Below are 26,128 nucleotides of genomic sequence, written 5' to 3' on the forward strand. Positions count from 1 at the left end.
AGTTGACGGGGAATTCCCTGGTGGTCCAGTGGTTAGGACTACAAGCTTCCACTGCAGGGGGCCCGTGTTTGATCCCTGGTGGTCGGGGAACTAGGATCCCGCATGCTGTGTGGTGCAGCTGAAAGAAAGAAAGAAAGAAAGAAAGAAAGGAAAGTTGACTGGATTGGCTTGGGTGACCAATTCAATGTAGAGACTCAGAGATGGCTATGCATCTTCTGTCTTGGGTGACTGGGTAGAGTGCTATCTTCAAGTAGAAAAAGAAGAAGAAGGAAAAGAGAGGGAGGGAGGGAGGGAGAGGAGAGAGAAAAGAAGAAGAAGAAGGAGAAGAAGGGGGAGGGGGGAGAAGGAAGAGGGGAAGGAGTGGGAGGAGAGAAGGAAGGAAGGAAGAAAGAGAACACAGTAAAGAGAGCAAGTTTTGTGGGGACAACTGATTGGGTTTTGTGTGGTATTTTAGATATCTGCAGTTCATGCAAGTATCTTGTTCTTGTTTTGAACAATACACAGCATTCATCTCAAATTGACAGGTGGACCTCGTAGCAATGATTTTATTGGGATTATTAAAAACTCTAAGATTGAAGGACATGTATTGCACTTCTCTGGGTTAAGAGGGAGCAGGTAATGATATAGACAAATTTGTAGAGGTGATGTTTATTCGTCAGGGGGATTTAATAGACATCCAATTCAACAACAGTTCATTGAGCACCAATTGAATGCCAGGCACCATGCTGGATGCTTGGGCTTTCCTTTTAAGGAACTCTCAGTCTTGTTGGGGAAACACAAAAATGCACACATCTCTGTAGCAGAGGAGCCGTGTAAAGGAAAGAGCACCGTCCTGGGTACCAGGAGTCCTGGGTTTAATTTAGTATGTGCTTTGCCACTAACTCGTTATTTAATTTTCAGCTAGTTGCTCTTCCTCTCTGGTTCTCAATTTCCAACCACAAAATTAAAGAAGTAGCTTAGATAAACTCTAAGTTCCCTCCAAACATCAACCATTAGTGATGCCATGTCTCACGGTATACAAGTGCTATGGGAGTCCAAAGACAGATCATTTCCAGTAGCAGCTGACATTTGACTTGGGGCTCAATGAATGAGCAGGATTCCAGCATATGCAAATGATGGAAAAGGCTAAGAGGAGGAAGTGCAGAGCGGCTATGTTAGAAAATGGGGAAGATCACCCGGTGATTGAGTGTAGGGTGTGGAGCACAATGACCACGGAAAAAGCTGGAGAGGGAAGTAGGTGGTGCTACGTGGAGAAGGGCCATGAATGCCCCGTCAAGGATTTTATTAATCCAGGCAATGTGGCTTGGAAATGATTGCCCCTGTACAATCCACTGGAGTGTGGAGATCAAGATGAGGTGTGATGGACATCATAAAAATGGATCAAAACATCCTATGGCTCAGAGGCGAGATAGATCAACTTTGAATGGAGAAAGCTAAGAGGTATATTTATTCACAGTGTATTCATTTCCTCTATGGGAAAGTGTGAGGCCTGAGGTGGGGAAACGAAGATGACGGCAGCTACTTTTTACTGACCCAGGGAGGCTGATGAAACCCAGCATGTTGCTGAGAAGTCCTCTTAGCAGCAGGATCTGATGGTGTTCTAGTGGAAGGATGGTGCAGGGAGCACGTGATCTACGTGAGTGGCCCCCATGGAGCTGGGCAGTGGGCAGCCAGAGCCCACGCTACTTCTTCATGGTCCTGGGCACTCAGTATGCTCCTAGGATCAGTAGCATTAGTATCACGTGGGAGCTTATTATAGATGCAGGATCTTAGCCTCCACCCAGACTCAGCGAATAAGAATCTGCATTTTAACAAGATCTCCAGGTTACCCATAAGCACTTTATTTTATTTTATTATTTTTTAAACATCTTTATTGGAATATAATTGCTTTACAATATTTTGTTAGTTTCTGCTGTATAACAAAGTGAATCAGCTATATGTATACATATATCTCCATATCCCCTCCCTCTTGCATCTCCCTCCCACCCTCCCTACATAAGCACTTTAAAGTTTGAGAAGGCTTCCTGCTTTCTGAACACAGCTTTCCTCACTCAAACTCTTTCTCTTAGTTTATTTCCTACTCAGGGAAGAGAAAAGAGTACTTCCTGGATTTCCTAGAGAGCACACTGGATCAGATGCCAGTTTGAGGGTAGGAATACACCATAATGACCCATAATATCTTCCTCATTCATTCATTCATTCAATCAATCAATCAAATAGTAATAGAGCACCTCCTATATTTCAATATGTATTCTATCTGCATCTCTGGTCCTCCTGGCCTTGACTGTCCTGGGTTACTTCTGGCAGGATGGGAAGGATCTAGGACCTAGGGTGTGAAATCCACTTACTTGGGCAGGAGAGAAGTTATCCTGGTGTCAGATTCTGAGCTTAGAGTTTCAGACAGACAGTGGGAGTGTGGAATGCAGTCCCATCATGGGGAGGTCCATGACGAGCCCAGTGTCCATGCCTCCAGGGGTGTGTGCTGTCCCATTTGGCAGAGCCCACTGTAGCCTTACCAGACTGATTGCAACTGAGGAAAGCACCCACTGAAAGCAGGTTATCCGTGGCAGAGTTTAGGTGCAGTCCTCATGGAGGAATGGTGGGGATGTGTATGGGAGTAGGACTCGGAATAGTGACCAAAGCTGAAGCTCATTAAGGAAGCCAGGCATCATCATGGGCCCTGGGTTGGGAGCAACATGTCATTAAGAAAAAGACCACTGGGCCAGGGCTGTCACTTTGGAAATAGGTGGGAGTCCTGTGGGGCCCTGTGTTCTGTTCAGACTAGGGTGTGGGCACTTGATGCACAGGTTGCTGGGTGTGGCCTTGGGTGGTTTAAATCTTCCCACTTTGATGTCCCTTCTCCCCCAAGGGTGGCTTTGGGTGCAGAGGCTGAGACAGCAGTCGGGAGCTGCATGGACTCATCTGTGAGGAGTGGATGCAACCAAGAGCTGGGGCTTAGGGGCTGCGGCGTAAGCCCCCTTCACCTGGGAGTAGATGACACAGGAATCCTGGGGGAAGGAGCACATAGGTGAGGACCAGAGGCCAGCAGGCCCGAAGTGGGAGAGTACACAGGTCACGGGACTCACCGTGTTCTTGAGAAGCTCTGGGTCAGAGGCTGCTGTGGAAAGAAGGGAAGCATTCAGCTGTGAACTCAGAACTCTCTCCTTGCATCTGTGCCACCAGCCCAGCCACAGCCATCTCCATGGGGCTGCACTGAACCTTTCCTAAGAACTTCAACCTCACAGCTTCGAGCAACTCTCTCCTCAACATCACTCCACTCTTTGTTCCTCATGCTGAGTTCCCCAGGGACTCTCAAAAGAAAGAAATGTACTTTTTATCTTGTTCATGCTTTGATCATAGATTCATAGTGTATATTATGGAGAAGCAGTCTGGCCTGGAGCAGAGGCAGTGCAGTGGTTTAGAGCAGACTTCTGATCCAGACTATCTCAGACTGAGCCCCAGGTCAGCCGTGCCACCTCTGTGACCTTGGGCAAGTCACTCAATATCTCCTGCCTTGGTGTCTCATCTGTATGTTGGGAATAATAATACCTACCTGTAGGGTTATGTGTGTGTGTGTTTGATTTCTAACATCTGTTATGTGCTGAGCAGTTCCAATGTGCAGGTACACTTCTGAGGGTTATAAACAAACAAACTTTAAATATATGTGTGTGTGTATATATTTATAGCATATATATATATATATATATATATATATATATATATATATATATATATATTTTCAATGTATTTATTTACAGTACTCTACTCAGAACTGTACCAGGCACATAGGAACTGCTCAACACATGTTGATATGATAATAGAAGTTGTTATTATTATTATATTGTCTTAAAGCTGGAATGAAATATGGCATTCATCAAGCAAGGCTTTCTCTTTTTGGCTTGGAATGAGCCTCAAGGCTCCCTGGAACTGCCCTGAGAAGCAGAGCTTGGCCTCATGCTTGGACTCTAGAGACAGACTCTTCTGTGATTTGTTAGCTCTGTGACTTCAGGCTGGTCATTTAAGATCTCTCTGCCTCTGTTTTCTCATCTGTGAAATGGGGTAATAACAACACTCACATCAAAGGGGATTGTAAGTGTGAATGAATTCATACATTTTAGAGGTGGGCCCCTGAACCAAGAATGGAACAAAATGGAGTTCATTTGATTTTATACAAGAAGAATAAAAAAACCAGAGAAGGAAGCAGAATGGCTAAAAATCACATGACACTTTTTACAGAACAAAGTTAGAATAGCCCCAAAGGCTTTCCCTTTCCTGCTCTGAGAGGAGGAAACCAGGCTGGGATTCTTCACAGCTGACCATCTACCATGAGTGAGGACTAATGACACAGACAGACAACAAGCATATACTCGTCATAAAAGCTGCTTAAACTCTGCTGCTGTAATAGCATCTCCCCATCTGCTTCCTCGTTTGATCCTTACAATAACCCTATGAGAGAGTGTGATAGGCAGAATAATGTCTCCCACAAAGATGTCCATGTCCTGATACCTGGAACCTGTGAATATGTGACCTAAGATGGAGAAAGGGATTTTGCAGATGTGATTAAGATTAAGGACCTTCAAATGGGGAGATTATTTTAGATTATCCAGGTGGAATTTTAAGGAGAACTTTAAAATCTGAGAACTTTTTCTAGTTGTGGTCAAAGGGAGCACTGACTATGGAAGAAGTGGTTACAGAGGTGCCACTTGCTGGCTTTGAAGATGGAGGGATGGGACATGAGCCCCAGAAAGGAAAAGGGTGTCCTTTAGAAGCTGGAAAAGGCACGGGAATACATTCTCCCCTGGAGCTTCCAGAAAGGACCTCTGCTGACACTGATTTTAGCCCAGTGTAACCTGTGTTTTAGACTTCTGACCTACAGCACAGTAAGATAATAAACTTGTATTGTTTAAGCCCTCATGGTCATTTGCCACAGCAGCAGTAGAAAACAGGTACAGGTAGGAAGGGAATGATAGACAGTCCTGTCTCATTTCACAGATGGGACACTGAAGCTCTGAGGGGCTGACTGCCCAGGGTGATGACTTTGTTACTCAAGTGATGCTGAGGCCATCTGTGGAGAATGGAGAAAGCAGCTCTGCATGGTGAGCTTGGGTTAATCGCAGCAGGGTAGGTGGGCACAAAGTAAGAAGCTCAGTGACCCAGCCTGAGGGGCAGTTCTGTGTCTGGTTGGCCCAGACCCACTGAAGGGGTGGAGACTGAGCCACACATAGCAATAGACCGCCCAAATCAAGGGTCCTTGGGTCTTACCTGCCTGTTTGTTCTCCGCCTTCACGCTCCGGACTTCCGAGTACACCACATCTCCTCCGTTAGGATTTACTTGGAGAGAAGTTGAAGTTTGAGAGGACTCTAAGGTTCTTGCCCCTTGTCTTGCTACTTCCTCCTCTCCCAGATAGAGTTTGTTCTCTGGAGGGAGCAGGGCCCTCCGGGCCTCTGTACCATCCCTTCCTCATTTCTTGTCCCACCACTTCCTGGACCAACCCTGGGGTCCCTGCCCAAGTGGAGGGTCCTCAGTCCTCACCATTGCTGTACACTGGTTGCAGTTCTATCCAGCTTGGTACATTGTAGTAGGTGGGCTCTTGGGGGTCTGAAGCTGATGGGTTCCTGTAAGGTAGAAGCATTGATGTTTCCTAGAAATCCTGATGAAGTAGCTATAAGGATCAGTCCCTGTTAGTGAGTCTTTACCACAGGATAGTTGCCAAGCCTGGAAACATAGATGAGCATATACCAAATGGTCTATTGTTATGGACTATTATATTAAATCATAATATGAATCCAGACTTTACTGCCACCTAGTATGTCACTGTGCTAGTGCCTATAACAATATTAAGTTGATGCTATTATTATCTCTATTTTTTAGATGGAAAAAATGGAGGTTCTGAGAGGTAAAATGACTTACTCAAGACTATGTAACTAGAAAGGGAAAGAGCCAGGAGCCATTCAAACCTGGCTCCAAGGTCTACACTCCCAGAGAGATCAGTATCTGAGTGAAATCCATAATTAGAAAGGCTCAAATGGGAATACCTTGGTGGTCCAGAAGTTAGGACTTGGTGCTTTCACTAAGAAGGGCTTGGGTTCAGTCCCTTGTGGGGGAACTAAGATCCTGCAACTTTGCAGCACGGCCAAACAAACAAACAAACAAAAAGGCTCAGAGGAACTCAGGATGGTTTGGATGCTGCTACCATAAGCTTGCCCAGGGATAGTTTGTGAGCTGTGGTGTGACTCCTAAAGTCAGTCTTTGGAATCCAAGATGGCAGCCCCTTCTTCACAGGCACCACCTCCTGTTAGCAGAGAGGTCTCTCGGGGTGGCCAAGTTGCGTGACTCCATCTTCTTGGCTGTCATCACAACAGGTGTTGGTTAGGTTGAGTTGGCCATGACCAGAGCTTTCCAGGATGATTAAGCTAAGACCATCTTAGGAAACGGATGGATTCAGTGGTCATAGTGTCACTCAAACAACCAAGGCAACATTGGACCAAGGATGTAAGTTAATAAATAAAAAGCAATTAACACTTGCTGCAAGAAAAAGGCCTATTTAGCTAAGCTGATGGGTGAGAAGGTCCTGGGAATTGAGATATCCCAAGGGAGGTGGCAACATGAAATTGGCACAACCCATCTCAGTGACATGAAGCAGTGACCATGCTCTCAGCAGTAACCAGATTCAATTCCATTTTCATACTTGGTGGGCATTTCATTAACCATACGGCAATATAGGCAGGTCTTACCTGGAGGAGTCAAATGTAGGCTTTCCTCCTGCAAAGGAAAGCAGAGAGACATTGAGTCCAGGAGAAGGAAGACTTCACAAGGAGCACAGCTCATAGGAGGCTCACCTAGAACCTTCCAGGAGTCACTGTCTCTAAGATGTGAACCCTCCTTTGCTATGTCCAAGGGAGGTGGCAGATTGGGCAAAAACTACTGATCCTGGATTCCAGAGGGGTATAGTTATAATACAAAAGGGTAGCCCACAATCCATAATCTTTTAACGTGGAGTTTGTGAAGAACAATGGTCAATAGCTGAATGTGGGAAAATAGACTTGATCGGCTATGAAAGTACCATACATTTACAAAATCAGTAAGTTATCAAATTCCATTTGGTTTCTGTTCTCACTACTATTTCTTAGAGTTTTTCTTCTCCTCTTCCGTTCCTTGGGGGTCTTGCAAGGGTAGAGAGGGAAATGCACTGTAATTTGTCATGTCAGGTAAACTACATCTTGTGAAGACATCTTACACCCAATAGGGCTGTTCTGGAAACTTTGCATTTGATGAAGACAAATTCTGGAGGAACTAGAGGGGAATGTAGGAGCCGTGGAATTGTGCAGAAAGGAGGTGTTGAGAGCTTGGGGGTGGTTCCAAAGGCAGCATGAGCCTGAGGGAATGGAGATGGGAAGGACAGGGACTCAAGCAAAGGTTAACCAGGGAGTTACTCACCTGCTTTCCTCGGGAGCCAGCAGTAGAACAACAGTGCCACGGCAGCGAGACCCATCATGCTGAGCAGCCCCCCGGTGACACCGGTGGCAACAGGGCCACTTCTGCTCCCTGTCAGCCCTGAGGGGGAGACCCCAGGCATGAGCCAGAGGGAGAGGCTTGTGGTCTTGAACTGCCCTGATCCCTGGAGCTGATGCCTGGGAGAGAGGATGAACTGAGGGGATCAGGACTCCTGAGGCTAATCAGGTGCAGGTGTGGCACAGGGGATGGCACTTCTCTTGGTGGGGAAGCTCATGTCTGTGGCTGATGCAAGGGTTGAGGGTCAGGATGGATGATGCTAGCTGAAGAGTATTAAATTCAGTGGTCTTCTTTAGCCCCCTTTCCCACCCAAATGACAAGCCTTCAGAAACACTTAATGAAAATAACAGTTTGGAGAACATCTAGCTTTGTGTACCTGTCCCTGAGAAACACTGTCCTGGTCAGGCATCACAAGGATTATCAGAGTATCCTAGGAGGAAATCTTTTGGCCACATCTGTGGCCTGAGAATAGGAAACTTACCTGTGATGGAAAGTGTCACTGCCTCACTGCACTGGGGACCCAGGCCATTGTTGGCCTCACAGGAGTAGGTTCCAGAATGATTTGCAGTCAGTGAGAGGTTGAGGGACACTCCTTGTCCAGAGTGGGATATGCTGCTCTCCAGGGTGACATTCTTGTGATAAAACTGGTACAAGATCGGGGGAGAGCCTCTCTGGGCCTGACAATGAAGCTCCACCACATCCCCCACCACAGCCTGGGCCCTGGGGGTCCTGAGGGTGAGGATAGGGTGAGACACTGGAACTGAGGGAAAACAAAAAGTCAATAGAAGTTCCTACTTCTAACATATTCAGAAAGGAACAAAAAATAATATAAACAAATAATAAAAGTCATATCTCAATCAAGGAAAATATATTGAAACACATATGACAAACAAAGTTAATGACCTGAATCTACAAATAGCTTTCAATGCACAAAAATATCCAACAGAAAACTGTGAAAAGGGTATGAATCACTAAAAACTTCAAATAGCCAATAAATATATAAAGATAACATCTTTGTTACTAATTAAGTATATACAAATAAAAACACCCATCAGACTGGCAAAGCTTAAAAAGGCAGATAATACTGATGGGGTGGTGGATTAAGAGGCACCCTGATATGCTCTCAGTGGGAATACAAATTTGAGACACTTCCTTGAATGGTGATTTGGAAATATATATCTAATTTAAAATGCACATAAACTTTCACCCAGCAAATCTACTTCTAAGACTATTTCCTTTAGGGCTACTAACATAAGTTATGTAAAAAATGGCCAACATACACGTGAAAAGATGCTCAATATGGCTAATTATTAGAGAAAGGCAAATCAAAACTACAGTGAGGTATCACCTCACACCAGTCAGAATGGCCATCATTAAAAAGTCAACAAGTTTGGTACTGTGCTGTGTTTACTTATTATATACAGTTCATACTTCATAGAAACTGTTATTTTATTGCTTTTGAATAAATTTTATATTTTGAATAAAAAAAAAGTCAACAGGACTGAGACATTCAAGATGGCAGAGGAGTAAGATGTGGAGATCACCTTCCTCCCCACAAATACATCAGAAAAACAACTACATGTGGAACAACTCCTACAGAACACCAACTGAATGCTGGCAGGAGACCTCAGACTTCCCAAAAGTATGGCTGACAGGGTTTTGGTGTTCCATCCGGGTGTCAGGCCTGTGCCTCTGAGGTGGGAGAGCGAAGTTTACGACATTGGTCCACCAGAGACTTCTCGGCTCCACGTAATAACAAATGACAAATGTTCTCCCAGAGAGCACCATCTCAACGCTAAGACCCAGCTCCACTCAATGACCAGCAAGCTACAGTGCTGGACACCCTATGCCAAACAACTCACAAGACAGGAAAACAACCCCACCCATTAGCAGAGAGGCTGCCTAAAATCATAATAAGGTCACAGACACCCCGAAACAAACCACCAGATGCAGTCTTGCCCCCCAGAAAGACAAGGTTCAGCCTCACTGACCAAAACACAGGCACCAGTCCCCTCCACCAGGAAGCCTACACAACCCACTGAACCAACCTTAGCCACTGGGGGCAGACACCAAAAGCAACAGGAACTATGAACCTGCAGCCTGAGAAAAGGAGACACCAAACACAGTAAGTTAAGCAAAATGAGAAGACAGAGAAACAAAAAGCAGATGAAGGAGCAAGGTAAAAACGACCAGACCAAACAAATGAAGAGGAAAAAGGCAGTCTACCTGAAAAAGAATTCACAGTAATGATAGTAAAGATGATCCAAAATCTTGGAAATAGAATGGAGAAAATACAAGAAACTTTTAACAAGGACTTAGAAGAACTAAAGAGCAAACAAACTATGATGAACAACACAATAAATGAAATTAAAAATTCTCTAGAAGGAATCAATAGCAGAATAACTGAGGCAGAAGAACGGATAAGTAACCTGGAAGATAAAATAGTGGAAATAACTACCACAGAGCAGAATAAAGAAAAAAGAATGAAAAGAATTGAGGACAGTCTCAGAGACATCTGGGCCAACATTAAATGCAACAACATTCAAATTATAGGGGTCCCAGAAGAAGAAGAGAATAAAAAAGGGACTGAGAAAATATTTGAAGAGATTATAGTTGAAAACTTCCCTAATATGGGAAAGGAAATAGTCAATCAAGTGCAGGAAGGGCAGAGAGTCCCATACAGGATAAATCCAAGGAGAAACATGCCAAGACACATATTAATCAAACTATCAAAACTTAAATACAGAGAAAAAATATTAAAGGCAGCAAGGGAGAAGCAACAAATAACATACAAGGGCATCCCCATAAAGTTAACAGCTGATCTTTCAGCAGAAACTCTGCAAGGCAGAAGGGAGGGGCAGGACATATTTAAAGTGTTGAAAGGGAAAAACCTACAACCAAGATTACTCTACCCAGCAAGGATCTCATTCAGATTCGACAGAAATTAAAACCTTTACAGACAAGCAAAAGCTAAGAGAATTCAGCACCACCAAACCAGCTTTACAACAAATGCTAAAGGAATTTCTCTAGACAGGAAACAGAAGACAAGGAAAAGACCTACAAAAACAAACACAAAATAATTAAGAAAATGGTAATAGGAACATACATATGGATAACTACCTTAAATGTAAATGGATTAAATGCTCCCACCAAAATACATAGACTGGCTGAATGGTTACAAAAACAAGACCCACATATATGCTGTCTACAAGAGACCCACTTCAGACCTAGGGACACATACAGTTCAAAAGTGAGGGGATGGAGAAAGATATTCCATGCAAATGGAAATCAAAAGAAAGCTGATTAGCAATTTTGATATCAGACAAAATAGACTTTCAAATAAAGACTATTACAAGAGACAAAGAAGGACACTCATAATGATCAAGGGATCAATCCAAGAAGAACACATGACAATTGTAAATATTTATGCACCCAACATAGGAGCACCTCAATACATAAGGCAAATGCTAACAGCCATAAAAGGGGAAATCGACAGTAACACAATCATAGTAGGGGACTTTAACATCCTACTTTCACCAATGGACAGATCATTCAAAATGAAAATAAATAAGGAAACACAAGCTTTAAATGATACATTAAACAAGATGGACTTAATTGATATTTATAGGACATTCCATCCAAACACAACAGAATACACTTTCTTCTCAAGTGCTCATGGAACACTCTCCATGATAGATCGTATCTTGGGTCACAAATCAAGCTTTGGTAAATTTAAGGTAATTGAAATTGTATCAAGTAACTTTTCCAACCACAACGCTAAGAGACTAGATATTAATTACAGGTAAAAATCTGGAAAAAATACAAACACATGGAGGATAAACAATACTCTACTAAATAACCAAAGATCACTGAAGAAATCTAAGAGGAAATTAAAAAATACCTAGAAACAAATGACAATGAAAACACGAAGACCCAAAACCTATGGGATGCAGCAAAAGCAGTTCTAAGACGGAAGTTTACAGCAGTACAATCCTACCTCAAGAAACCAGAAACATCTCAAATAAACAACCTAACCGTACACCTAAAGCAATTAGAGAAAGAAGAACAAAAAAAATGCAAAGTTAGCAGAGGGAAAGAAATCATAAATATCAGATTAGAAATAAATGAAAAAGAAATGAAGGAAACAATAGCAAAGATCAATAAAACTAAAAGCTGGTTCTTTGAGGAGACAAACAAAATTGATAAACCATTAGCCAGACGCATCAAGAAAAAAAGGGAGAAGACTCAAATCAATAGAATTAGAAATGAAAAAGGAGAAGTAACAACTGACACTGAAGAAATACAAAGGATCATGAGAGATTACTAAAAGCAACTATATGCCAGAAAAATGGACAACCTGAAAGAAATGGACACATTCTTAGAAAAGCACAACCTTCCAAGACTGAACCAGGAAGAAATAGAAAATATAAACAGACCAATCATGAGCACTGAAATTGAGACTGTGATTAAAAATCTTCCAAAAAACAAAAGCCCAGGACCAGATGGCTTCACAGGCAAATTCTATCAAACATTTAGAGAAGAGCTAACACCTATCCTTCTCAAACTCTTCCAAAATATAGCAGAGGGAGGAACACTCCCAAACTCATTCTATGAGGCCACCATCACCCTGATACCCAAACCAGACAAAGATGTCACAAAGAAAGAAAAGTACAGGCCAATATCACTGATGAACATAGATACAAAAATCCTCAACAAAATATTAGCAAACAGAATCTAACTGCACAATAAAAGGATCATACAACATGCTCAAGTGGGTTTTATCCCAGGAATGCAAGGATTCCTCAATGTACGCAAATCAATCAATGTGACAAATCATATTAACAAATTGAAGGAGAAAAACCATATGATCATCTCAATAGATGCAGAAAAAGCTTTTGACAAAACTCAACACCCATTTATGATAAAAACCCTCCAGAAATAGGCATAGAGGGAACTTACCTCAACATAATAAAGGCCATATATGACAAACCCACAGCCAACATCATTCTCAATGGTGAAAAACTGAAACCATTTCCACTAAGATCAGGAACAAGAGAAGGTGGTTCTCTCTCACCACTATTATTCAACATAGTTTTGGAAGTTTTAGCCACAGCAATCAGAGAAGAAAAAGAAATAAAAAGAATCCAAATCGGAAAAGAAGAAGTAAAGCTGTCACTGTTTGCAGATGACATGATACTATACACAGAGAATCCTAAAGATGCTACCAGAAAGCTACTAGAGCTAATCAATGAATTTGGTAAAGTAGCAGGATACAAAATTAATGCACAGAAATCTCTTGCATTCTTGAGAGGGCAGACAGCAGAAGCAAGAAGAACTAGCATCCTGCAGCCTGTGGAACAAAAACCATATTCACAGAAAGATAGACAAGATGAAAAGGCAGAGGGCTATGTACCAGATGAAGGAACAAGATAAAACCCCAGAAAAACAACTAAATGAAGTGGAGATAGGCAACCTTCCAGAAAAAGAATTCAGAATAATGATAGTGAAGATGATTCAGGGCCTCGGAAAAACAATGGAGGCAAAGATGGAGAAGATGCAAGAAATGTTTAACAAAGACCTAGAAGAATTAAAGAACAAACAAACAGAGATGAACAATACAATAACTGAAATGAAAACTACACTAGAAGGAATCAATAGCAGAATAACTGAGGCAGAAGAACGGATAAGTGACCTGGAAGACAGAATGGTGGAATTCACTGCTGCAGAACAGAATAAAGAAAAAAGAATGAAAAGAAATGAAGACAGCCTAAGAGACCTCTGGGACAACATTAAACACAACAACATTCGCATTATAAGGGTCCCAGAAGGAGAAGAGAGAGAGAAAGGACCAGAGAGAATATTTGAGGAGATTATAGTCGAAAACTTCCCTAACATGGGAAAGGAAATAGCCACCCAAGTCCAGGAAGCGCAGCTAGTCCCATACAGGATAAACCCAAGGAGAAACACGCTGAGACACATAGTAATCAAATTGGCAAAAATTAAAGACAAAGAAAAATTATTGAAAGCAGCAAGGGAAAAATGACAAATAACATACAAGGGAACTCCCATAAGGTTAACAGCTGATTTCTCAGCAGAAACTCTACAAGCCAGAAGGGAGTGGCATGATATACTTAAAGTGATGAAAGCGAAGAACCAGCCACCAAGATTACTCTACTCGGCAAGGATCTCATTCAGATTTGATGGAGAAATCAAAAGCTTTACAGACAAGCAAAAGCTAAGAGAATTCAGCACCACCAAACCAGCTCTACAACAAATGCTAAAGGAACTTCTCTAAGTGGGAAACACAAGGGAAGAAAAGGACCACAAAAACAAACCCAAAACAATTAAGAGAATGGTCATAGGAACATACATATCAATAATTACCTTAAATGTGAATGGAATAAATGCTCCAACCAAAAGGCACAGGCTTGCTGAATGGATACAAAAACAAGACCGGTATATATGCTGTCTACAAGAGACCCACTTCAGACCTAGGGACACATACAGACTGAAAGTGAGGGGATGGAAAAAGATATTCCATGCAAATGGAAATCAAAAGAAAGCTGGAGTAACAATACTCATATCAGATAAAATACACTTCAAATAAAGAATGTTACAAGACACAAGGAAGGGCACTACATAATGATCAAGGGATCAATCCAAGAAGAAGATATAACAATTATAAATATATATGCACCCAACATAGGGGCACCTCAATACATAAGGCAATGGTTAACAGCTGTAAAAGAGGAAATCGACAGTAACACAATAATAGTGGGGGACTTTAACACCCCACTTACACCAATGGGCAGATCATCCAAAATGAAAATAAATAAGGAAACAGAAGCTTTAAAGGACACAATGGACCAGATAGATTTAATTGATATTTATAGGACATTCCATCCCCAAACAGCAGGTTACACTTTCTTCTCAAGTGCGCATGGAACATTCTCCAGGATAGATCACATCTTGGGTCACAAATCAAGCCTCAGTAAATTTAGGAGAATTGAAATCATATCAGGCATCTTTTCTGACCACAACACTATGAGATTAGAAATGAATTACAGGGAAAAAAATGTAAAAAACACAAACACATGGAGGCTAAACAATACATTACTAAATAACCAAGAGATCACTGAAGAAATCCAAGAGGAAATCAAAAAATACCTAGAGACAAATGGCAATGAATACACGATGATCCAAAACCTATGGAGTGCAGCAAAAGCAGTTCTAAGAGGGAAGTTTATAGCTATACAAGCCTACCTCAAGAAACAAGAAAAATCTCAAATAAACAATCTATCCTTACACCTAAAGGAACTAGAGAAAGAAGAACAAACAAAACCCAAAGTTAGCAGAAGGAAAGAAATCATAAAGATCAGAGCAGAAATAAATGAAATAGAGACAAAGAAAACAATAGCAAAGATCAATAAAACTAAAAGCTTGTTCTTTGAGAAGATAAACAAAATTGATAAACCATTAGCCAGACTCACCAAGAAAAAGAGGGAGAAGACTCAAATCAATAAAATTAGAAATGAAAAAGGAGAGGTTACAACAGACACCTCAGAAATACAAAGCATCCTAAGAGACTATTACAAGCAACTCTATGCCAATAAAATGGACAACCTGGAAGAAATGGACAAATTGTCAGAAAGGTATAACCTTCCAAGACTGAACCAGGAAGAAATAGAAAATATGAACAAACCAGTCACAAGTAATGAAATTGAAACTGTGATTAAAGATCTTCCAACAAACAAAAGTCCAGGACCAGAAGGCTTCACAGGGGAATTCTATCAAACATTTAGAGAAGAGCTAACACCCATCCTTCTCAAATTCTTCCAAAAAATTGCAGAGGAAGGAACACTCCCAAACTCATTCTATGAGGCCACCATCACCCTGATACCAAAACCAGACAAAGATACTACAAAAAAAGAAAAATACAGAGCAATATCACTGATGAATATAGATGCAAAAATCCTTAACAAAATACTAGCAAACAGAATCCAACAACACATTAAAAGGATCACACACCATGATCAAGTGGGATTTATCCCAGGGATGCAAGGATTCTTCAATATACGCAAATCAATCAATGTGATACACCATATTAACAAATTGAAGACTAAAAACCATATGATCATCTCAATAGATGCAGAAAAAGCTTTCAACAAAATTCAACACCCATTTATGATAAAAACTCTCTAGATAGTGGACACAGAGGGAACGTACCTCAACATAATAAAGGCCTTATATGACAAACCCACAGCAAACATCATTCTCAATAGTGAAAAACTGAAAGCATTTCCACTAAGATCAGGAACAAGACAAGGACGTCCACTCTTACCACTATTATTCAACATAGTTTTGGAAGTCCTAGCCACAGCAATCAGAGAAGAAAAAGAAATAAAAGGAATTCAGATTGCAAAAGAAGCAAAACTGTCACTGTTTGCACATGACATGATACTATACATAGAGAATGCTAAACATGCCACCAGAAAACTACTAGAGCTAATCAATGAATTTGGTAAAGTTGCAGGATACAAAATTAATGCACAGAAATCTCTTGCATTCCTATACACTAATGATGAAACATCTGAAAGAGAAATTAAGGAGACACTCCCATTTACCATTACGACAAAAAGAATAAAATACCTAGGTATAAACCTACCTAGGGAGAAAAAAGGCCTGTATGCAGAAAACTATAAGACACTGATGAAAGAAATTAAAGGTGATACCAACAGATGGAGAGATATACCATGTTCTTGGATTGGAAGAATCAATATTGTGAAAATGACTCTACTACCCAAAGCAATCTACAGATTTAATGCAATCCCTATCAAATTACCAATGGCATTTTTTATGGAACTAGAACAAAAAACTTAAAATTTGTATGGGTACACAAAAGGCCCCAAATAGCCAAAGCAGTCTTGAGGGAAAAAAAGGAGCTGGCGGAATCAGACTCCCTGACTTCAGACTATACTACAAAGCTACAGTAATCAAGACAATATGGTACTGGCACAAAAACGGAAACATAGATCAATGGAACAAGATAGAAAGCCCAGAGGCAAACCCACGCACCTATGGTCAACTAATCTATGACAAAGGAGGCAAGGATATACAATGGAGAAAAGACAGTCTCTTCAATAAGTGGTGCTGGAGAAACTGGACAGCTACATGTAAAAGAATGAAATTAGAGCACTCCCTAACACCATACACAAAAATAAACTCAAAATGGATTCGAGACCTAATGTAAGACCAGACACTATAAAACTCTTAGAGGAAAACATAGGAAGAACACTCTTGACATAAATCACAGCAAGATCTTTTTTGATCCACCTCTTAGAATAATGGAAATGAAAACAAAAATAAACAAATGGGACCTAATGAAACTTAAAAGCTTTTGCACAGCAATGGAAACTATAAACGAGACCAAAAGACAACCCTCAGAATGGGAGAAAATATTTGCAAATGAATCAATGGACAAAGGATTAATCTCCAAAATATATAAACAGCTCATGCAGCTCAATATCAAAGAAACAAACACCCCAATCCAAAAATGGGCAGAAGACCTAAATAGACATTTCTCCAAAGAAGACATACAGACGGCCACGAAGCACATGAAAAGATGCTCAACATCACTAATTATTAGAGAAATGCAAATCAAAACTACAATGAGGTATCACCTCACTCCTGTTAGAATGGGCATCATCAGAAAATCTACAAACAACAAATGCTGGAGAGGGTGTGGAGAAAAGGGAACCCTCTTGCACTGTTGGTGGGAATGTAAATTGATACAGCCACTATGGAGAACAGTATGGAGGTTCCTTAAAAAACTAAAAATAGAATTACCATATGATCCAGCAATCCCACTACTGTGCATATACCCAGAGAAAACCATAATTCAAAAAGACACATGCACACCAATGTTCATTGCAGCACTATTTACAATAGTCAGGTCATGGAAGCAACCTAAATGCCCATTGACAGACGAATGGATAAAGAAGATGTGGCACATATATACAATGGAATATTACTCAGCCACAAAAAGGAACAAAATTGAGTCATTTGTTGAGAAGTGGATGGATCTAGAGACTGTCATACAGAGTGAAGTAAGTCAGAAAGAGCAAAAGATATATCGTATATTAATGCATGTATGTGGAACCTAGAAAAATGGTACAGATAAACTGGTTTGCAGGGCAGAATTTGAGACACAGATGTAGAGAACAAACGTATGGACACCAAGGGGGGAAAGCCGCGGCAGGGGTGGGGGGGGTGGGGATGGTGGTGTGCTGAATTGAGTGATTGGGATTGACATGTATAGAGTGATGTGTATAAAACTGATGACTAATAAGGACCTGCTGTATACAAAAATAAACAAAATCAAATTCAATAGTTAAAAAAAAACTAATACTAAAATTTCTTTGGGTTATTTGTATGGAAATATGTTAATATATATGTTTCATTTTACATTACATGAAATTAATTACATTACATGAAATTCCTAAAAATCTTATATGTTCTGGTATAATGTTATAAGTCATTATTCTAGTTATTACTTTAAAATGTATATCTCAGAAATAACTAAATTTCCTTGCCAATTGCATTATTATGAACTTTCATCAAAACTTTAACCGTGGTCATTTTTAAGTCTTTTGTCACTTACAGACAGTTCTGGGTGTATTCTGATGCTTTTGCAAAAATGTTCCTATAAAAGGGTTTCATCTTCAAGGAATTCATGGAAAAGACTCTGACAAGTACAGGTTTCTGGTAACTGACTATACTGCTGAATTGAGTGAATAAGCATTTTCAGAACTCTAATGGAAAACTGATGAATTCATAAAAGTGGTAACAAAAGATCAAGATAAAAAAAATTAATTACATGGGACTGAGTGAACTGATGAGGATGATTATAATTTTTGTGACTTTCTGTTTGAATAAAAAAATAAAAAAGAAATCTCTTGCATTCTTATACACTAACAATGAAAAATCCGAAAGAGAAATCAAGGAAACAATACCATTTACCATTGCAAGAAAAAGAATAAAACACCTAGGAATATACCTACCTAAGGAGACAAAAGACCTGTATGCATAAAATTATAAGACACTGATGAAAGAAATTAAAGATGATACAAACAGATGGAGAGATATACCACGTTCTTGGATTGGAAGAATCAACATTGTGAAAATGACTATACTCCCCAAGGCAATCTACATATTCAATGCAATCCCTATCAAACTACCAATGGCATTTTTCACAGAACTAGAACAAAAAATTTCACAATTTGTATGGAAACACAAAAGACCCCGAATAGCCAAAGCAATCTTGAGAAAGGAAAACGGAGCTGGAGGAATCAGGCTCCCTGACTTTAGACTCTACTACAAAGCTACAGTAATCAAGACAGTATTGTACTGACACAAAAACAGAAATATAGGTCAATGGAACAGGATAGAAAGCCCAGAGATAAACCCACACACATATGGTCACCTTATCTTTGATAAAGGAAGCAAGAATATACAATGGAGAAAAGGCAGCCTCTTCAATAAGTGGTGCTGGCAAAACTGGACAGCTACATATAAAAGAATGAAATTGGAGCACTCTCTAACAGCATACACAAAAATAAGCTCAAAATGGATTAAAGACCTCAATGTAAGGGCAGACACTATAAAATTCTTAGAGGAAAACATAGGCAGAACACTCTATGACATAAATCACAGCAAGATCCTTTTGACCCACCTCCTAGAGAAATGGAAATAAAAACAAAAATAAACTAATGGGATCTAATGAAACTTAAAAGCTTTTGCACAGCAAAGGAAACCATAAACAAGATGAAAAGACTACCTTCAGAATGGGAGAAAATATTTGCAAATGAAGCAACTGACAAAGGATTAATCTCCAAAATTTACAAGCAGCTCATGCAACTCAATATCAAAAAAACCCAAACAAAACCCAATCCAAAAATGGGCAGAAGTCCTAAATAGGCATTTCTCCAAAGAAGATATACAGATTGCCAACAAAGACGTGAAAGGATGCTCAACATCACTAATCATTAGAGCAATGCAAATCAAAACTACAGTGAGGTATCACCTCACACCAGTCAGAATGGCCATCATCAAAACATCTACAAACAATAAATGCTGGAGAGGGTGTGGAGGAAAGGTAACCCTCTTCCACTGTTGGTGGGAATGTAAATTGATACAGCCACTATGGAGAACGGTATGGAGGTTCCTTAAAAAACTAAAAATAGAACTACTATACTACCCAGCATCCCACTACTGGGCATATACCCTGGAAAACCTTAACTCAAAAAGAGTCATGTACCACAATGTTCATTGCAGCTCTATTTACAGTAGCCAGGACATGGAAGCAACCTAAGTATCCATTGACAGATGAATGGATAAAGAAGATGTGGCACATATATACAATGGAATATTACTCAGCCATAAAAAGAAATGAAATTGAGTTATTTGTAGTGAGGTGGATGGACATAGAGTCTGTCATACGGAGTGAAGTAAGTCAGAAAGAAAAAAACAAATACCGTATGTTAACACATATATATGGAATCTAAAAAAAAAAAAAAGGCTATGAAGAACCTAGGGGCAGGACAGGAATAAAGATGCAGAAGTAGAGAATGCACTTGAGGACACGGGGATGGGGAAGGGTAAGCTGGGACGAAGTGAGAGAGTGGCATGGACTTATATGTACTACCAAATGTAAAACAGATAGCTAGTGGGAAGCAGCTGCATAGCACAGGGAGATCACCTTGGTGCTTTGTGACCACCTAGAGGGGTGGGATAGGGAGGGTTGGAGGGAGACACAAGAGGAAAGAGATAGGGGGATATATGTATATGTATAGCTGAGTCACTTTGTTATAAAGCAGAAACTAACACACCATTGTAAAGCAATTATACTCCACTAAAGATGTTAAAAAAAAAAAAGTCAAGAAACATTGCTGGAGAACCTGTGGAGAAAAGGGAACCCTCCTGCACTGTTGGTGGGAATGTAAATTGGTGCAGCCACTATGGAGAATAGTATGGAAGTTCCTCAAAAAAGTAAAAATAGAGTTACCATATGATCCTGCAATTCCACTCTTGGGCAACTCTAGTTCAAAAAGATATATGCACCCCAATGTTTATAGCAGCAATATTTACAATAGCCAAGACATGGCAGCAACCTAAATGTCATCATTAGATGAATGGATAAAGAAGAAGTGGTATATATATACAATGGACTATTACTCAGCCATAAAAAAGAATGAAATAATGCCATTTGCAGCAACATGGATGGACTTAGAGATTGCCATACTGAGTGAAGTAAGTCAGACAGAGAAAGGCAAATATCATATGATATCACTTATATGTGGAATCTAAAAAAAAAATGTTACAAATGAACTTATTTATAAAACAGAAATAGGGCTTCCCTGGTGGCACAGTGGTTGAGAATCTGCCTGCTAATGCAGGGGACACGGGTTCGAGCCCTGGTCTGGGAAGACCCCACATGCCACAGAGCGACTGGGCCCGTGAGCCACAACTACTGAGCCTGCGCGTCTGTAGCCTGTGCTCCACGAGAGGCTGCGATACTGAGAGGCCCGCGCACCGTGATGAAGAGTGGCCCCCACTTGCCGCAAGTAGAGAAAGCCCTAGCACAGAAACGAAGACAATCAATCAATCAATAAAATAAATAAATCTTTAAAAAAAACAAACAAAAAAACAAACAAAAAACCAAAAACAAACAAACAAAAAAACAGAAGTAGACCCACAGACATAGAAAACAAACTTATGGTTACCAAGGGGGCTAGCAGGCGGGGGTGAGATAAATTTGGAGTTTGGGATTTACATGTATACCCTACTATATATAAAATAGATAACCAGCAAGGGCCTACTGTATAGCACAGGGAACTATACTCAATATCTTGTAATAACCTTCAATGGAAAAGAATCTGATAATGAATATATATATATATATATATATATATATATATATATATATACGTATATAAAACTGAATCACTTTGCTCTACACATTGTAACTATACTATTGTAACTAAACTTCTATTTAAAAAAGTATTTGCAAATATATTTGCACAAAGATTTCTATTGTAGAATTTTTATAATAGCTAAAAACTGGAGACAACCTAGTTGACTTGCTAATAAAACACGAAAGATATCCAAGATATATCAAGTAAAAAATGCAAGTTGCATAACTATATGTGTAATATGATTGTACTTGTAAAAAATTCTATGCCTTTGTTTATAATATATTTTAATATTTCTAGAAAAATATACCTGAAAGTACCCTTTTGCTCCATTTGATTTTTTATCGTGAAAGTTTATGTATTCTTCCAGAATAATAAATTATTAAAAAGTTGTGTTAAACCTGGCCACAAAGGATGAGAGATATTATAATGTATATTTACATTGAGTTGGATAGACTCATTTTTCAACCTGGCTCTACCATTGCTAGCTGTGTCTCTAAGCTAGTTACTTCACCTCTCTAAGTTTCAGTTTCCTCTCCTGCAAACTGAGGATAAAAATGATCTCATTTTTAACCTCAGTGGTTTATCTTAAAGATTAAATGAGATATTGCATGTCAAGTACTAAGCACAGGGCCTGGCACATACAAGGGCTCAGTAAGTATTGATGGTGGTGATGATGATGATGGTAGTGACAATGATAATAAGTATTCCTTTTTCTTGCAGTTCTCCATGATCTGTGTCCTAGTTCTAGGACTCAGACACAATCATCTAGCAAGAAGTCCGTTAGGTGTGATAGCACCAGCATAAATAATAGGCATTTGCACCAGGGATCATAGAAACAAAGGAATGAGGATGTGTATAAAATCACGAATACAGAGTGTGAGGGGTATGATGTGCTGGTCCACTGTGTTGTGAAGAGGGAGGGAGTGGCACTTGGTCAGAAGTACATGCCTGTGTGGTGGATCTAAGAGGTGAGTGTGTAAACCATGTGGTAAGAGTCCCTGTGAACCTTAGAGGAAAATTGGCTGAGGCAGGTGCTGCCTGCTACTGGGGGAAGAAGAATGGACTGGTTGAATGGAAAAAATCAAATCTGCAATCAAGTTGCCTGCTAGATGCCAAAGAGATGGCTGCCCCGGCCACCTTGATGGGATGTTGGCTCCTGGGCTGGTATGCCTAAATCAACCTGCTCATGCGATTTTGTCTGTATTTCTTACGATACTCAGGGACCCAGCCAAGGGAGACTAAGAGTATCAGCCTGTATTTTGCTTTATGTACTTTAGAAAGCATTTGCATGCTATTTCATGGTCTCGTGTTTCTCTGGGTTGTATCCTAGGAGCAGGGACTCCCAGCTTCTCCTTTAGCATGTCTCCTTCCAGGAACCTTTGAGTCTGACAAAAGCCATATTCCCTGTGCACCAAAATAATAGAATTCTAGGGTTGAGGATGACCCTGGTATTCATCTAGTTCAATTTTCTCACTTTATGAATGAGGAAATTGAGGTCAATATAGGGAAATATGCTTGGCCAAGTTCATAGAGCTAGTATCTTCAGAACCAAGACTAGAACATCCATCTCAAAAGCCCTTAGCATACTTTTGCTCTACCATAAGTTTGACCTGTAGGGGATCATCACAAAGCAGATTCAGAGATGACAAGAAGCAGTTTTCCTTTGGTTTTTATACCTAATGGCAAGATGTCAGACAGCTTAGAGAATGAAAGAATTTGATTAATGGGTGACCATTTTCATTCCATGTCATCCTGCTTTCACCTCTGTGTCCCCACTACTTTAAGAATCACTTTGTAAACTAACTTGGATTGGTTGTGATGGTATATCCTTAAAGGCTATGTACCTAGCTAATATTAATATAGAATTTTTAATATGGAAATGTGAGGCATGTTTATATCCCTGGCAGTGAAAGAAGCTCAAGAGTAGAAGTTTGTTGGAAGTCAAAGAGAGAAAAACCAGGACAAAGAATGGCCCAACCTTTTTTGGGGCAATGAAACCTATACTTAGAATTCATTATTTTCCCTTTTTTTAATCATAATTGCAGATCAAAATATAGTCAATGTTCTAAAAACCTTCTTTGCATTTTTAGTGAGGAGTTTTGATCACATTCAAGAAGACTTCTTGAACTGTGCTGCTGAGAGGGTCCAGGTTTCTGAAACCGCAGCCACAGGAAGGATCCCAGACTTTCAACTGGAGATTCTATGTGCAGAAAATATGCTGGGGGGTCACACCAGCAAACAGGAGTGCTGGAGCTCCATTTCTGCTGCCGGGGAGAGAAGACGGTCAGTCCCTGGTTGTGCTGCCTGCGGGCAGGACCAACTCACCTATGACACTGAGTAACATCACCTCACTATGCTGGACCCCAAGGCCATTGTCAGCCTTACAGGAGTAGTTTCCAGAATGTTTCATGGTCAGAGAGAGGTTGAAGGATGCTCCTCCTCCCAAGGGAGCTGAGCTGCTCCCCACGGCGACATCCTCATGATAAAACTGGTACAGGATCGGGGGAGAGCCTCTCTGGGCCTCACAGTGAAGCTCTACCATGTCCCCCACCACAGCCTGGGCCCTGGAAGCCCTGAGGGTGAGGACAGGATGAGACACTGGAACTGAAGGAAGAAAGATAGTTAACCATTAGTTCATGCTGTTTAAATATGTTCCTCCATAGAAAAGACATTTCAAACAGGAAAATGTTTTTCTGTTTTTAATGACCTTGTGACATCACTCAGAGCTCAGCTATAATCTCTTCAGATCTGAAGAAACAAACCATTTGTGTAGTGTTATATATAGTCTGGAATACTTCGATATACAATCTCAAAATTGTTTGGAGAATCTGAAAACAGAGATTAAATGGAAACCCAAGTATCTGAGAAGTCAAAAGACAATTGGAGAAAAGGAGAAATCAGTTCAATAGAAAATGAGAAACAGGGGAGACTGCTGCTTACATAGCCAGGGATGTAACTGAGCCTTGGCCGCATCAAAAATAAGACCCCAAAGAGAATAAATATTGATCAAGTTATTGGCTCATTTTCATATTTATTCATTCATCAAAAATTAATTGAGCAGTTTAAAAGTCTCAGGAACTACACAATATGCTGGAGATTCAATAGTGAGAAAGACACAGTCCCTGCTCTCATGAAGCCTGCAATCTAGATGAGAGGATAGAGTAATTAAATAGAAATACAAATACATAATTAAAACGTTGATAATTGATACAAAGTAAAGAATAGGATGCTATGAAATGTATAATAATGGGACCTGATCTAGTATGGGTTAGTCAGGTAATGCTGCCTCACAAAGTGACATCTGAATTAACCAAGTGAGGAAGGGAATGAAGACTGCACAGGCAGGCAAACAGTGTGTGCAAAGGCCCTGAGCTGGGAAGAAGGTGGGAGTTTTTGAGCTGTTGAAACGAGGTGACAGCAGCACTAAGAGAAGGGTTTGAAGAGTGCCGTGAAATAGGAGGCTGGAGAGCTAGGCAGAGCTTCACAAGCCATGGTACGGATTTTGATCCTTCTTCACAGAGCAATGGGAAACCTGTAAGTGTCTCTATACAGGGGCATGAGATGATCAAACCTGTCTTTTTTAAAGACAATTTTGATCTCAGTGTGCAAAATGGATTGTAATGGGACAGAAATGGAATGGAGAGGTTATTAGGGGTCGAGTGGTGGCATTGCAGTAATTGAAATGGTGGTAGATTTGACTATGATAGTGGCAGTAAAGATAGAAAGAAAAGATCCAAGGAATATTTTGGAAATAAAATCAATAGGAGTCAATGATTAACTGGCTATGGAGACCAAGGGAGAGAAATGGCAAGGGAGCCTCCTGGGTTTTTGCCTTGTATATCTGGATGAATGGATGTGTCTTTCACAGAGCTAGGGACACTTGGAGGAGGACCAGATCTGGGGGGATTTCCATGAGTTCAGTTTTAGAGATGTTCAAGTTCATGAGCCTTTAAGAGATATGGCATAAGCAGGTGCTCAGGTAGGAGGTCTCTTTTGGAGATAAAAGTTTAAGAATCATTTATAGATGACACCCCCAGGATCATTCAGAGAAAGAACATATATAAGAGAAGAGGGTACATGCAGGACAAAGCTCTGGGACACACCAATGCTTTTATAGTTTGTCTATAGAAGGAGGAGCTAGTAAAGGGAACTGAGAAGGAGTGGCAGAGAAAGGAGATCCAGGAGAAGGTGAAGTCACTGAAGCCAAGGAAGGGAGGGTTTCAAGAAGAAAGAAAATGCAAACAGTATGTACTATTTCTGAGAGATCAAGTAAGGTGAGGATTGGAAAATGGCCATTGGATTTAAAGCCATGGAGGTCATTGGTGACCTTTGTGAGAATCATTTTTTGTATAGAGGTCAGAAGAAACCAAGTGTTAAATCCTAGTGGGTAAGGAGGAAATGGAGACAATCTGTGCACTGACTCTTTCTCGGAAGTTTAGCCATAAGAGAGCAGTGGCTGGAGACGTAAGTGGGACCAAGTTAGGGTTTTTTCTTAGTCATGGGACAGACATAGCACGTTAAATGTCAATGGGAAGGATCCTATAAAGCAGGACAGAAAGTTGTTCAAAGTGTCTGAGAATGCAAGAAAGGATGGACTCTAGAGGTGAGATGGAGATTTTCACCTTTCATAGGAAGCAGTCTT

General features: G+C 40.4%; 1 protein-coding gene across 1 annotated transcript in view; it reads right to left on the bottom strand.

The window, feature by feature from the left end:
- Nucleotides 1-2,702: 2,702 nt before the first annotated feature.
- Nucleotides 2,703-26,128, bottom strand: part of FCRL5 (Fc receptor like 5) — a 51,293-nt gene continuing 27,867 nt past the window's right edge. The window contains 9 exon segments of the mRNA XM_028163953.2: nucleotides 2,703-2,905; nucleotides 2,908-2,962; nucleotides 3,087-3,118; nucleotides 5,263-5,331; nucleotides 5,534-5,616; nucleotides 6,736-6,763; nucleotides 7,439-7,555; nucleotides 7,995-8,273; nucleotides 23,812-24,090. Coding sequence (XP_028019754.2) covers nucleotides 2,703-2,905; nucleotides 2,908-2,962; nucleotides 3,087-3,118; nucleotides 5,263-5,331; nucleotides 5,534-5,616; nucleotides 6,736-6,763; nucleotides 7,439-7,555; nucleotides 7,995-8,273; nucleotides 23,812-24,090 — 1,145 coding nt within the window.

Source organism: Balaenoptera acutorostrata, chromosome 1 (genome assembly GCF_949987535.1).
Source record: "Balaenoptera acutorostrata chromosome 1, mBalAcu1.1, whole genome shotgun sequence".
NCBI classification, from domain to species: Eukaryota; Metazoa; Chordata; class Mammalia; order Artiodactyla; family Balaenopteridae; genus Balaenoptera; species Balaenoptera acutorostrata.